Source organism: Giraffa tippelskirchi, chromosome 11 (genome assembly GCF_054371585.1).
Source record: "Giraffa tippelskirchi isolate mGirTip1 chromosome 11, T2T-mGirTip1v1.2.pri, whole genome shotgun sequence".
NCBI lineage: Eukaryota > Metazoa > Chordata > Mammalia > Artiodactyla > Giraffidae > Giraffa > Giraffa tippelskirchi.
Window position 1 is genome coordinate 144,707,209 of NC_137285.1, and position 12,476 is coordinate 144,719,684.

At 52.5% G+C, this 12,476-nt stretch overlaps 1 protein-coding gene across 7 annotated transcripts in view; it reads left to right on the top strand.

Annotated features, from left to right (window-relative positions):
- TSPAN18 (tetraspanin 18) overlaps nucleotides 1–12,476 on the top strand; it is a 195,194-nt gene that overhangs the window by 178,924 nt on the left and 3,794 nt on the right. For all 7 annotated transcript variants that reach the window (XM_081545885.1, XM_081545882.1, XM_081545884.1 and 4 more), the window contains 2 exons: nucleotides 407–589; nucleotides 10,690–10,773. In XM_081545885.1, coding sequence (XP_081402011.1) covers nucleotides 407–589; nucleotides 10,690–10,773 — 267 coding nt within the window. The remainder of the gene's footprint in view (nucleotides 1–406; nucleotides 590–10,689; nucleotides 10,774–12,476) is intronic.

Sequence of the window (12,476 nt, forward strand, 5' to 3'; positions counted from 1 at the left end):
CAGCCCAGGCCCAGCCTCAGAACCGGCATCCATCTGCACAGTGTCTCGGGCAGCCGTTGCCCATCAGCCGCAGTCCGAACTCAGGGTGAAACCTGTTTGCCCTCCCTGTCTTGAGTCCTCAAACAATTGTAACTGTCATCAGTGATAGTAACCATAGCAACTACTTATTGAGTGCTCAGTGCCGGTGAAGTAGGAATTGTTACCTCCACTCTCACGGACACTGGAGGCTCCGAGAGGCTGAGTGGCTTTCCCGTGGTTGCACAGGCAGAGCCTGCTCCCACCTGGGTCATGACTCCCCCTGACTACGCTGCCCCACAGTGGCCTGTGGATAGGCTGTGCGTTTGTCGCCTCGCTCTCATACCTGGCTCCAGCTCCTATCCCCCGCCTTCTCTTTGCTCTCTCCTAGTTTGGTTGCTGTGGGGTCAACGGGCCCGAAGACTTTAAGTATGCATCAGTTTTCCGACTCCTGACTTTGGACAGTGATGAGGTGCCAGAGGCCTGCTGCCAGAGAGAACCCCAGAGTCGGGATGGGGTTCTACTGAGCAGGGAGGAATGCCTCCTGGGAAGGGACCCGTTCCTGAACAAGCAGGTACCAGGCCCTGCTTCCCCTGGCAGGGGAGACCTGTCTATGAGGATTGGCTGGCCAAGCTGGGTGGGTGGCAATGTGAGCCCAGAAGGTCTGAAGGCATTCAGGGAATCCCATGGAAATGTTGGCTGTGATGTGGGACTCCTGAACGGGGGCTATGGAAGGCTCCATTCATGCCCCTGAGATCCAGCCAAAGGCGTTAAAGGATGAGAATGGCAGGCAGTCCCTCAGTGGCACAGACCAGAGGAGTGGGCATTTTGGCTGGGGTTCAAGGGTAACTAGGAGTTTTCCAGTGTTCCAAGTAGAACACTCCCAGAGCTTCTGGTACTGCAGGTCTCAAGAATGAAAACCAGAATTACACAGCAGGGCCCCTCCTCAGCTGTGCACTTTGGGGAGAACTCACATTTGTCATGTGGAAGAACCCCCAGGCCCCAAGAGAATAATGTTTCCCTGACTTTAGCCTCCAAGGTCAGGGAAGCTCCTAGACTTCTTGGCCTCTTTCACAACCCAAGGACTTCATCTCAGTCTCAGAAGAAGCCCTTTCCCTTCCTGCTATGTCCCCTCGATGAGACACACAGTGCCCTTGACCTCGATCCCCCTTCCTACTGACCAATCCCCACACTCCTCAGGGGGATGTGTGAGGCCAGGCTGGGGGAGGGCGGGGCAGTGGGGGGAAATGAGGGTGAACGGAGCCCCACACCCCTTGCTTGATTCAGGCTTTGATGAGGCTCCCATGGGAGAGCTCCAGATGCCGAGGGCCACAGCAAGGGACAGGAGACAAAGCCGCTGTTCCTGCGGGGCCTACAGTCTGGTTAGAGGAAGCAGATGATAAACAAGGAGCAAGCACATAAGAAGTCATAATCTCACATGAAATAATCATTTCACTATAAAGAAAATAAAACCGGATGATGGGCTAGAAGGGACGAGGGTGGGATGGGGGTAGGGCTTAAGGTAAGCCTCTTAGAGTCCCCCCGGGAAAGAGGGTAGTTGGGCTGAGGCCTGACCCTGGCCATCTGATGAGACTCTTCCCAGCTTCAGCTTTGCCTCATAAACTCAGCACCCTCTTCCCCTGCACCTGCCCACGTCATGTCAAAGGATTCCCCAGGCCCAGAGAGTCACGTTCCTCCATCCCTTATGGTCCTGTCTCCCTGTGTTGAGTGAAAGAGACCTAAGTAAAGAAATGAAGGTCCCGGGACGAGGCTGCTGTGAGCTGGGGGCAGGGACAGCTGCCCCCAGGGTTAGGTCTCAGGCCTGAGGAGAGGCTGCAGAGAACAGGGGGAAGTTTCAGGCAGACCTGGGCTGTCAGAAGTGCTGTCACCTTGGCCCAGACTCACTCTCCGGACCTCGGATTCCCCACGCAGGGGCACGTTCAGTTCAGGCTTCCTCCTTGGAAAGAGGAGGTTTACAGACCCAGTGACCACCAGGTAAAGCTGCTTTTCCAGTCTCCCTTGCAGTTAGGCCACATGGCAAGTTCTAGCCAAAGGGAGGAAAATAGAGGTGATCTGTGCAACTGAGTCATGTCCTTAAGAGAAAGTGCTGTGCCCGCCCCTTCTCCCTCTCATCCCCCCACCCCCAACTCATGGTTGACAGCCGTCCCAGACGTTGCAGAGGAGAGTGACCCCCTAGAATATCTGAGCATCAAGAGAGAAGGTGCCTGGGCCACTGACAACCATATGGAGCATAGCAGCCAGCAACTCAGGGGTTGATCAGTCAGTTCAGTTGCTCATCATGTCCAACTCTTTGTGACCCCATGGACTGCAGCATGCCAGGCTTCCCTGTCCATCACCAACTCCCAGAGCTTACTCAAACTCGTGTCCATTGAGTCGGTGATGCCATCCAACCATCTCATCCTCTGTTGCCCCCTTCTCCTCCCACCTTCAATCTTTCCCAACATCAGGATCTTTTCCAATGAGTCAATTCTTCGCATCAGGTGGCCAAAGAATTGGAGTTTCAGCTTCAGCATCAGTCCTTCCAATGAATATTCAGGACTGATTTCCTTTAGGATGGATTAGTTGGATCTCCTTGCAGTCCAAGGGACTCTCAAGAGTCTTCTCCAACACCACAGTTCAAAAGCATCAATTCTTCAGCCCTCAGCTTTCTTTGTAGTCCAACTCTCACATCCATACATGACTACTGGAAAAACTATAGCTTTGACTATGGTTTTGATGAAGACAGCGGTTGATAAAGACAAACAAACTTCTGTCGATAGGACTGCTTGCTGCCTGCAGCCAAACGTCTCTCCTAAGGCCACTTGTGACTTGTTCAGGGAGGTTTCTCATGGGCCCAGTTCTTTCCTGGCTTCCTCCTCCATTACACAGACTCCTTCCATCTCCCAGGCGTGGCTTTGAAATCGAAGCTCATCAGAGAGATCCCTGTGCAGCTACATTAGTTCCATGACTCTTCTCCTGTTCCTCAGGAGGACTGCCTGAGACTGACTTCTGGGATTCCTTTTCTGAGGCACCAGCACCCCCCCGAGCACTCCTCCTTTTAAAAGCTTTTGCTGAGGGACTCTGTTTTTCCTCCAAAGCCTGCTTCTCTGAAGCCCAGAATGCATTTCTGATTTTGCCTCACATCCTCATAACAGTGTTGAGTCAGTAAGCAACATATTTGATTCCAAGTACTAAAAATCTAAACTTAAGGCAAATGCCTTTGTATTTCACACACGGTAAGAATTCTGGAAGATGGTGGCTTCTTTATTTATCAATGGCTCCATCATGTCATCCAAGGTCTAGCCTCTGTAATCCTTGCAGCCTTTCCTTGTGCTTAGTACTTCATGGTGGCAAAATGGCTGCCATGGCTCCAGACATTCCACTCATTGATGATGGGAAGAAACTTAAAATGTGATGCCAGCTTCTTTCCCAGAAACCTCCTTAAGACTTCTGCTTAGGTCTCATTGGCCAGGACTCAGTCACATGGCTGTCACGAGCTGAGGCAGAGGGCACTCGTCCATGGGTACTGAGTTAGTCCACCAGCCCTGTTTATCACTGAATGCCAATGAAGAGAAATGAGGAAGTCCCCAAAGAAGGTGATCCAAGATGAAAAATCAGGCTCCTCCATAGGTATGAGTTGAATCTACCATGGCAGCTTCTCCTGCTCATTCCTCAGCCTTCCCTGGATCAAGATAGTCATATGGGCAAGTCAAGAATGTATTTCCCTGCTTGGAAAAAAAAAATCAGGGGTTGTCCCAGGAGATGGTGACCTAGCTAGACCTTGAGCCAAGAGGAAACCATCTATTTTCCCCACTTGTCAGGGTGGTCTTAAGTCTTCTCGCCCCATAGTATCACTGATTTTCTGCTTTATCCTCATGGCTCCCCACCTGCTTCCTGGATGGTCGTGAGTATGGGTGATGCTGTGACTCTCATAAACATAAATTTCTACACTCTCATCTTCCTGACAAGGGAAAAGCTCTCCAGCCAGAGAGTGTGAGCAGCCTGTGCAAAGGCTCTGGGGTAAGAGGGAGCATGGTGTGTCCCAGAACCAAGAGAAGGCCAGTATGGCTGGAGTACAGTAAATAAGGCAAGACTAGCTCCAGGCGAAGGTATCAGCAGGGCCAGAACATGCAGTGGTCTGTGGACCCAGGGCAAAATGCTAGACAAGAAAAGAAGCCCAAGTTCTACGTGAGGTTGCGGCCTGGTTGGCATCTCTGGCTGCTAACTGGCCAGGGGTTAGAGATGGGCCTGAGTAGACAGGAGGGATTTGTACACTGGTCCCAATGAGAAACGAGGATGAGTTAGACCAGGATGACGGTAGAGGAGACAGAGAGGTGTGTGGATCTGAGAAAGGAATCAGGAGGTAAAACGGTGGTAGATTGACTTTGGAGAAGGGAGGATGAGGCGGTGCTGAGAGTGACTCCGTAGGTTCTGGTTGGGGGAGGACCTCAGATCTGTCCTGGAGTGTGTGGAGTGTCAGGTGCCTTTGGGACCTGCAGGCAGTGGGCAGTTGGACTTGCAAGGCTCGGGGGAAGGTCTGTGCTGGACATAGAAACGTGGCGGTCTTCATGGTGGCCCCTCTGGCCTCTGTCAGAGGAGGCTGGGGGAGGGGTGACTGCGGCCGGGAGTCAGGGTTGGGGGCGTGTTCCCTCCCTGCAGAGATGGGGGGGTGCTGCTGGCGACAGCAGCACAGCTCAGGGACACACAGTCTGGTGGCGGCAGGGTGGGGAAGGGTGGTTCCTGCAGTGTCTCAGTGGGCAGGGTAGGGGGTCGGGGTGGGCATCCATCCTGAGGGGGAGGAAGAGGTGATACCCAGGGATGCCGGTGGAGTTTGGGGCCCTGAGCAAGGGATCCCGCCCTGGTGAGCAGGAACCAAGGCTTGCTGATGTGACTGCTTCCCCTCAGAATAGAGCAGAGAAGAAGCTTGGACTCCCCTTAGTACAAACCCGTTTCCCTGCCTCCACGGCTGGGACCTTGAGCCAGTGGTCGTCGGCTCCCTCCTTCCATTCCTCTTCCTCGAGGGGCTGGAATGGGGACTAAGTCAGAACAAGCACATGAGGCCCAGCAGAGTCCTGGCCAGAGGGGACACTCACTGAGTCCTGGCGGCATCTTCCGTCTGCCCTCTGCCCTGGCTGCTGTCCCTGAGGGCGTCTCAGAAGCAGGGCCTCCATCAGCCAAGCCATCTGCTTGGTTCAGCCCAGGGCGAACCTTTGGTGTCAGAGCCCGACAGAGGGCAGATGAGCAGTTAAGTCCCCGGGTGCCCGGCCCGCAGCAGGTGAGGGGTGCAGGGACAACTTCCCTCGGCCAGAGAAGGCCCCCCAGGCCTGAGAAGGCCCCCCAGGCCCAGGTGAGGCATGAGAAAGTCAACATCAGGTTCAGAAGGGGGCTACTGCTTCTCCTATCCCCTTATGGTACAGGGGTGCATGCGTGCTTGTGTGTGTGGGGTCCACTGATCCCCGGGATTGCAGAGGGCAAACGCAATTCTGCACTCAGACATCTCCCACCCCCAGGCACAGGCACTCTGAGGGGCACAGGGAGAAAGCACGTGCTCCCAACGGGACTCAGGGGTGGGTCCCTGCCAGCGCTGTTCCACGTGCTTTATCCATAGCATCTCATCTCATCCTCACACCAGCCCTAGGAATTAGCCTGCACAGGCCCCAGTCTTTGGATGGGGCAAAGGAGGCAGAGAAAAAGTAAGTACAGGCACACTTCAGAGAGACTGAGGGTTCGGTTCCAGACCATTGCAATGAAGTGAGGGACAGGGAATTTTTGGTTTCCTAGTGTCTATAAAAATTATGTTTAGGGGCTTCCCTGGGGGTCCAGTGGCTAAGACTCTGCGTTCCCAGTGCAGGGGCCCCAGGTTTAATCCCTGGCTGGGGAACTAGATCCCACATGCCACAACTAAGACCTAGCACAGCCAAAGAAATAAGCAAATTTTTAAAAAAATTGTTTTTACACTACACCTTATTCTGTTATGTGTGCAATCATTTTACATCAAAAGAAAAAATCAGTATGCATGCCATAATTTAAAAATGTTGTATTGCTAAAAAATGCTAACCGTATCTGAGCCATCAGCAAGAGGCAGTGTGTGCTAAGTCGCTCAGTCGTGTCCGACTCTTTGCTCCCCCATGGACTGCAGCCCGCCAGACGCCTCTGTGCATGGGATTCTCCAGGCAAGTATACTGGAGTGGGTGGCCATGCCCTCCTCCAGGTTACCTTCCTGACCCAGGGATCGAACCCATATCTCTTACATCTCCTGCGCTGGCAGGTGGGTTCTTTACCACTAGCCCCACCTGGGAAGCAAGAGGTAGTAGTAACATCAAAGATCACTGATCACAGATCCCTGTGACACATCTAATAATAATGAAAATGCTGGAAATATGGTGAGAATTACTAAGAGGAGACACAGAGGCATTAAGTGAGCAACCATTGTTGGGAACATGGCGCCGATAGCCTTGCTCAATGCACAGTTACCACAAAGCATCAATTCCTAAAAACATACAATATCCGTGAAGTGCAATAAAATGAAATGTGCCTATAAATTCACCAGTAAGCAAGTGGCTGGTGTTACCTGTGTAACCACCACTTCTTCCCGGGTTACTGGTGCTTCTTGTCTGGGTGGCCCCTCAAAGCACATCACAAGTCCAGGCTGTGTTGGGTAGAGGGAGTGGACGGCGTGGGGTGGTGGAGTATTGGTGGCAGGAGGCGGACTCGGGGGTCAGGGGAGGAGATGAGTGGCAGCCTAAAGGAATCACGGGAGGCTGGGGGCACCTCTGCCAGGCTTCTCGCAGTCTCCTTCCCTTCCCTCTAGAGCAGGCCTGCTTGCTGCTGCTGTTGTTCTATGTGTCAGGGCTCTGACGCTTTAAAAAGAGCTAAACAGAGCAAGGGCTCCCCAGGTGGCGCTAGTGGTAAAGAACTCGCCTGCCAACGTGGGAGACATAAGGTGATACAAATAGCTGAGAAGAGAAGCGAAAGGCAAAGGAGAGAAGGAAAGATACACCCATTTAAATGCAGACATTCAAAGAATAGCAAGGAGAGATAAGAAAGCCATCCTCAGTGATCAGTGCAAAGAAATAGAGGAAAACAATAGAATGGGAAAGACTAGAGATCTCTTCAAGAAAATTAGAGATACCAAAGGAACATTTTATGCAAAGATGGGCTCGATAAAGGACAGAAATTGTATGGACCTAACAGAAGCAGAAGATATTAAGAAGAGGTGACAAGAATACACAGAAGAACTATACAAAAAAGATCTTCACAACCCAGATAATCACGATGATGTGATCACTCACCTAGAGCCAGACATCCTGGAATGCAAAGTCAAGTGGGCCTTAGGAAGCATCACTATAACAAAGCTAGTGGAGGTGGTGGAATTTCAGTTGAGCTATTTCAAATCCTGAAAGATGATGCTGTGAAAGTGCTGCACTCAATATGCCAGGAAATTTGGAAAACTTAGCAGTGGCCACAGGACTGGAAAAGGTTGGTTTCCATTCCAATCCCAAAGAAAGGCAATATCAAAGAATGCTCAAACTACCACACAATTGCACTCATCTCACACACTAGCAAAGTAATGGTCAAAATTCTCCAAGCCAGGCTTCAACAGTATGTGAACTGTGAACTTCCAGATGTTCAAGCTGGATTTAGAAAACGGAGAGGGACAAGAAATCAAACTGTCATATCTGTTGGATCTTAGAAAAAGCAAGTGAGTTCCAGAAAAACACCTACTTCTGCTTTATTGACTATGCCAAAGCTTTTGACTGTGTGGATCACAGCAAACTGGAAAATTATTCAAGAGATGGGAATGCAAGACCATCTTACCTGCCTCCTGAGAAATCTGTATGCAGGTCAGGAAGCAACTCTTAGGACCTTACATGGAACAACAGACTGGTTCCAAATTGGGAAAAGAGTACGTCAAGGCTGTATCTTGTCACCCTGCTTATTTAACTTTTATGCAGAGTACATCATGAAAAACGCTGGGCTGGAGGAAGCACAATGAAGATTGCTGGGAGGAATATCAATAACTTTAGATATGCAGATGACACCACCCTTATTGCAGAAGGTGAAGAAGAACTAAAGAGCCTCTTGATGAAAGTGAAAGAGGAGAATGAAAAAGTTGGCTTAAAACTCAACATTCAGAAAACTAAGGTCATGGCTTCTGGTCCCATCACTTCATAGCAAATAGATGGGGAAACAATGGAAACAGTGACAGACTTTATTTTGGGGGGCTCCAAAATCACTGCAGATGGTGACTACAGCTATGAAATTAAAAGATGCTTGCTCCTTGGAAGAAAAGCTATGACCAACCTAGACAACATATTAAAAAGCAGAGACACTACTTTGCCGACAAAGGTCCATCTATTCAAGGCTATGGTTTTTCCAGTAGTCAGGTAGGGATGTGAGAGTTGGACCATAAAGAAAGCTGAGTGCCAAAGAATTGATGCTTTTGAACTGTGGTGTTGGAGAAGACTCTTGAGAGTCCCTTGGACTGCAAGGAGACCAACCAGTCCATCCTAAAGAAGATCAATCCTGAATATTTATTGGAAGGACTGATGCTGAAGCTGAAACTCCAATCCTTTGGCCACCTGATGTGAAGAACTGACTCATTTGAAAAGACTCTGATGCTGGGAAGGATTGAAGGCGGGAGGAGAAGGGGATGACAGAGGATGAGATGGTTGGATGGCCTCACCGATTTGATGGACATGAGCTTTAGTAAGCTCCGGGAGTTGGTGATGGACAGGGAAGCCTGGTGTGCTGCTGTCCATGGGATCGCAAAAAGTCAGACACGACTAAGCGACTGAACTGAATTGAAAGTGATACAAGTTCGATCCCTGGGTCAGGAAGGTCCCGTGGAGGAGGGCATGGCAACCCACTCCAGTATCCTTGCCTGGAGAATCCCCATGGACAGAGGAGCCTGGCGGAGTCGGACCCAACTGAAGCGACTTAACACTAACACAGGCAAACAGAGTAGGGGGTTTGGTGATTTGAGTTCCACCCCAACACGGGTCTGCAGGCAGATCCAGGATGGCCCCAGGCCTGGTCGGCTGGATGGGGCTTCCCTGCCAGCTCTGAAGCCACCTCCAACCACGCTGGATTCCAGACCAGCTGGCCTGTGGGAGGGTGCCCTAGGGCTCCAACCACACAGCGCTTGGCTGGGCTCCCAGTCAGCTAAGGCCTTCTTTCCTTGCCGTCCTTGCCAGGCCTGGAATGTCTCAGCCTGACCATGGCACAGGCCTTAGAAATCACCTGGGGTACCTGCTCCCCACCTAGATTCCTGGGCTCCACACCAGACCCCCCAATCCAGGGTCCTCGGGGTGCAGCCTTGGCGTATGTTTCATTAAATACTTCCCAGATGATTCTGACACAGTGTTGGCTCCAAGAACACTGTGGATCCAGGTCACCATGCTGGGGGGATCATCTGGGTGCATCCTGTATGTTTGCGGGGTGCTCAAAGGGGGGCCTGTGGGGGCCCCCCCGCCCAGCCCCCATCAGCCTCCAGCAGGAGGGTCCCATGCCATCTGCCTGGCCACTCTGCCCAGATCAGGTCCTGCTGTCCACCTGCCTGAGTGCAGCCTCATGGCATGTCATTTCCACTTCCAGCCAATGAGGCAGAGCTTCTGGGTGGCTGACAATGGGTGTGAGCCCCCAAGAATCACCTAAGAAGCACCCCCAAATGTCAACAGACAGTCAGTGTCACCCAACAGGGACCAGGCATGATTCCCTAACCCTCACCCCAGGGACTCCTTCCTTTGCAGGCCCTCTGGCTGGGCCCAAGGAATATGCAGATTCTCCTAAAAGAGAAAATTCTCTCTCTTTAAAAATGCATTCCTTTCAAAGCAAATACCACACATCAGTCTCTGGTCAGCATGGTGCAGAGGGAGGGAGCGTGGCCACAAAGATGACCCAAGACGTGAGGCACTCAGGGTCAGATGGGGTGGCAGTCATATGCTGGTATGCTGTCCCTCTCTGTCTCATTCTCTCACTGGCTCTATCTCTGTCTCAGTCCATGTATCCTGAGGACTGCTTGAGAAAGCAGTAATAGCACAGGAATTCAATCCATTTAGAAGGGTCCCTGTGAGAGCTGGGCTGGTCTCGGAAGGCTGCCTGGAGATGGTGAGGTGTGTGCTAGGTCTTGACGAATGGGCTGGCTTTCCTTGGGGCGGAGGTTGCAAACCAAAATCCTGCTGCCAGGCTGGTAATGGGGAGGAGTAGAGAGGGTGGGTGTGGGATGATAGAAGATGGTGGGGACTGTGAATCCCCAGGGAGCACCTGTCCCCAGCGAGAGCCACATAGAAATGACGGCCTACCTTACTGGATCTTCTGATTTTTTTTGAGAGCAGAAGGGAGTACAGACATTATTGGAAATTTTCCAATAGTCCCATCAAAAGAGAAAAAAGGATCTATGTCTGATTGAGCAGCAGCCAAGCTGGCCATTTTCAGCCCCACCTTAAGGGCTGGAGGGCCAGGTGGGTCTCTGGTGCGTTGCTGCCAAGTTGCTGCATTTATGGGCCTCCTGCCTCCCAGCCCCTCCCTGCTAAACTCTCCCCACAGCGGTGTGACAGGGTAGGCCGGCTGCTGCCTGAGCTTTGGGGCCACATGCCAGCTCCCAGGCTTCACTCCCCAGTCTGGAGGCTGGCCCTCCTGGCTTTGGCCTCACCTCTGGTCCTTCCCCCCCAGGGCTGTTACACGGTGATTCTCAACGCCTTCGAGACTTACGTCTACCTGGCCGGAGCCCTGGCCATAGGGGTGCTGGCCATCGAGGTAAGTGAGGGCCCCTACTTTTGAAGTTCCCCAGAAGCAAGACACCCTCACAGGCTCTGGGGCAGACCCCCCACAGCCTGCACCCCCAGCCTACCTCCACCTCCAGATCCCTAACCCAGGGACCCCGCTTCGGGGACTATGGGGTGACAAGCCCAGCCATGCCTGTCTGCTCCCTGAGTTGTTATGGGGCTCTGAACACCTCCGGGCAATGGGGATAGACAGGCCCTGAGAGTCACTTGCCCCCATCCACTGCACCCCACCCAAGGTCCAGAGTGAACTCTGAAGGCTCAATGCAGCTGATTTGAGGGAGGGGCTACAGCCTTTGCTTCTAGATCAGGCCTTTTCTCTGTGGGATGTTCAGGGCTCGTGGGGCCTTGTTAACCTCACAAGTTGCAGATTGAGTCCCAGAGGTGAAGATCAGAAGGGCGCTGAGCCCCCTTAAAAGGAAGGCCACTGCAGACGCTTGGAGCGGCCACTGGGTGGCGCTGTGGTCAAACGGTGGAGCTGCCCCCTTCCTTCTACCCACGCCTGTCTGGGATCTCAAATCCCCTGTCCTGGGAGGTTGCACAGACAGTTTTGCCCACGCCCGTTGATGTGAAGAAAGCGGCAGCCAGTCCTCGGCCAGCGGGGAAACGAAATCAGGCAGCGCAATCCTCAGCCTACCCCTCCCGCCTAGCACCATAAACCTGGACTTGCTTAGCTTCTTACTGTGTCCTTCGTTGTTCAGTCGCTCAGCTGTGTCCGACTCTTTGGGTGAGACCCCATGGACTGCAGCACGCCAGGCTTCCCTGTCCTTCACCATCTCCCGAAGCCTGCTCAGACTCACGTCCTTTGAGGACTGTGTCCTGCAGTCCTAGAGCAGTTTTGTGGAGACTTTCGAGGATGGGGAGGTGGATTTATTAATTCACCCACTCATTCACTCATCAAGCATAGGTTGAGCCCCAGCTGTGCACCAACACTGTTCTAGGTGAACAAGTCCTCTCCTGGGAGGAAACAACGATCAGGAGACATAGATCAGTACCAGGCCCCCTGGGAAATCGCAGACGCGCGTCCCCTGCAGGAAGACACAGGCTCCTGGAGTTCAGCTCCCAGCTCTGCCTCTCCCCACACACAGGATGCCTGAGCCACAGTTTCCTTATTTGCAAAATGATTTTAAAAGCTGGCTCCTACAGCACTGTGGACATCAGAGGTGATGGGGACCCTGTGACAGCGACTCAGTAAACAGTGTCTGTGTTCCCAATCTGCTGCCCTCACACCCAGCCCACAAGCCCAGCTGTGGCCTCTGTGGCAGGGGGTGGGGGTGTGCAGAACCTCAGACAGGCACGGTTACCATATGCCTCTCCTCCCCCACCCAGAGTCCCTCCTGGAAGTTCGGTCATGAGCCTGCGGTCTGGGGACTGTGACTTGTGCTACTTGCAGGAGCTCTGGCATCGGGGTACAAGCCAGCCTGAATAAATGGGCATCCCTGAGTCAGGGTCTCTGCATACCCCACCCTCCCAGGGCCCTGAGACAGGTGTTCTGTGACTGTGCTCCTAATTTGGGGAAAGGCTACGTCTTTCTTGCCTGTCAGTAACATTTCTAGTAACTTTTAATTAAACATCTACTATGTAATAGGCCTCATTACATTGTTAATCACCTTAGACTTCCCATCTCACCCCCCTCCTGTGAGCTCCAAGGAGGGGATTGCAGGGGCTGTGAGACTG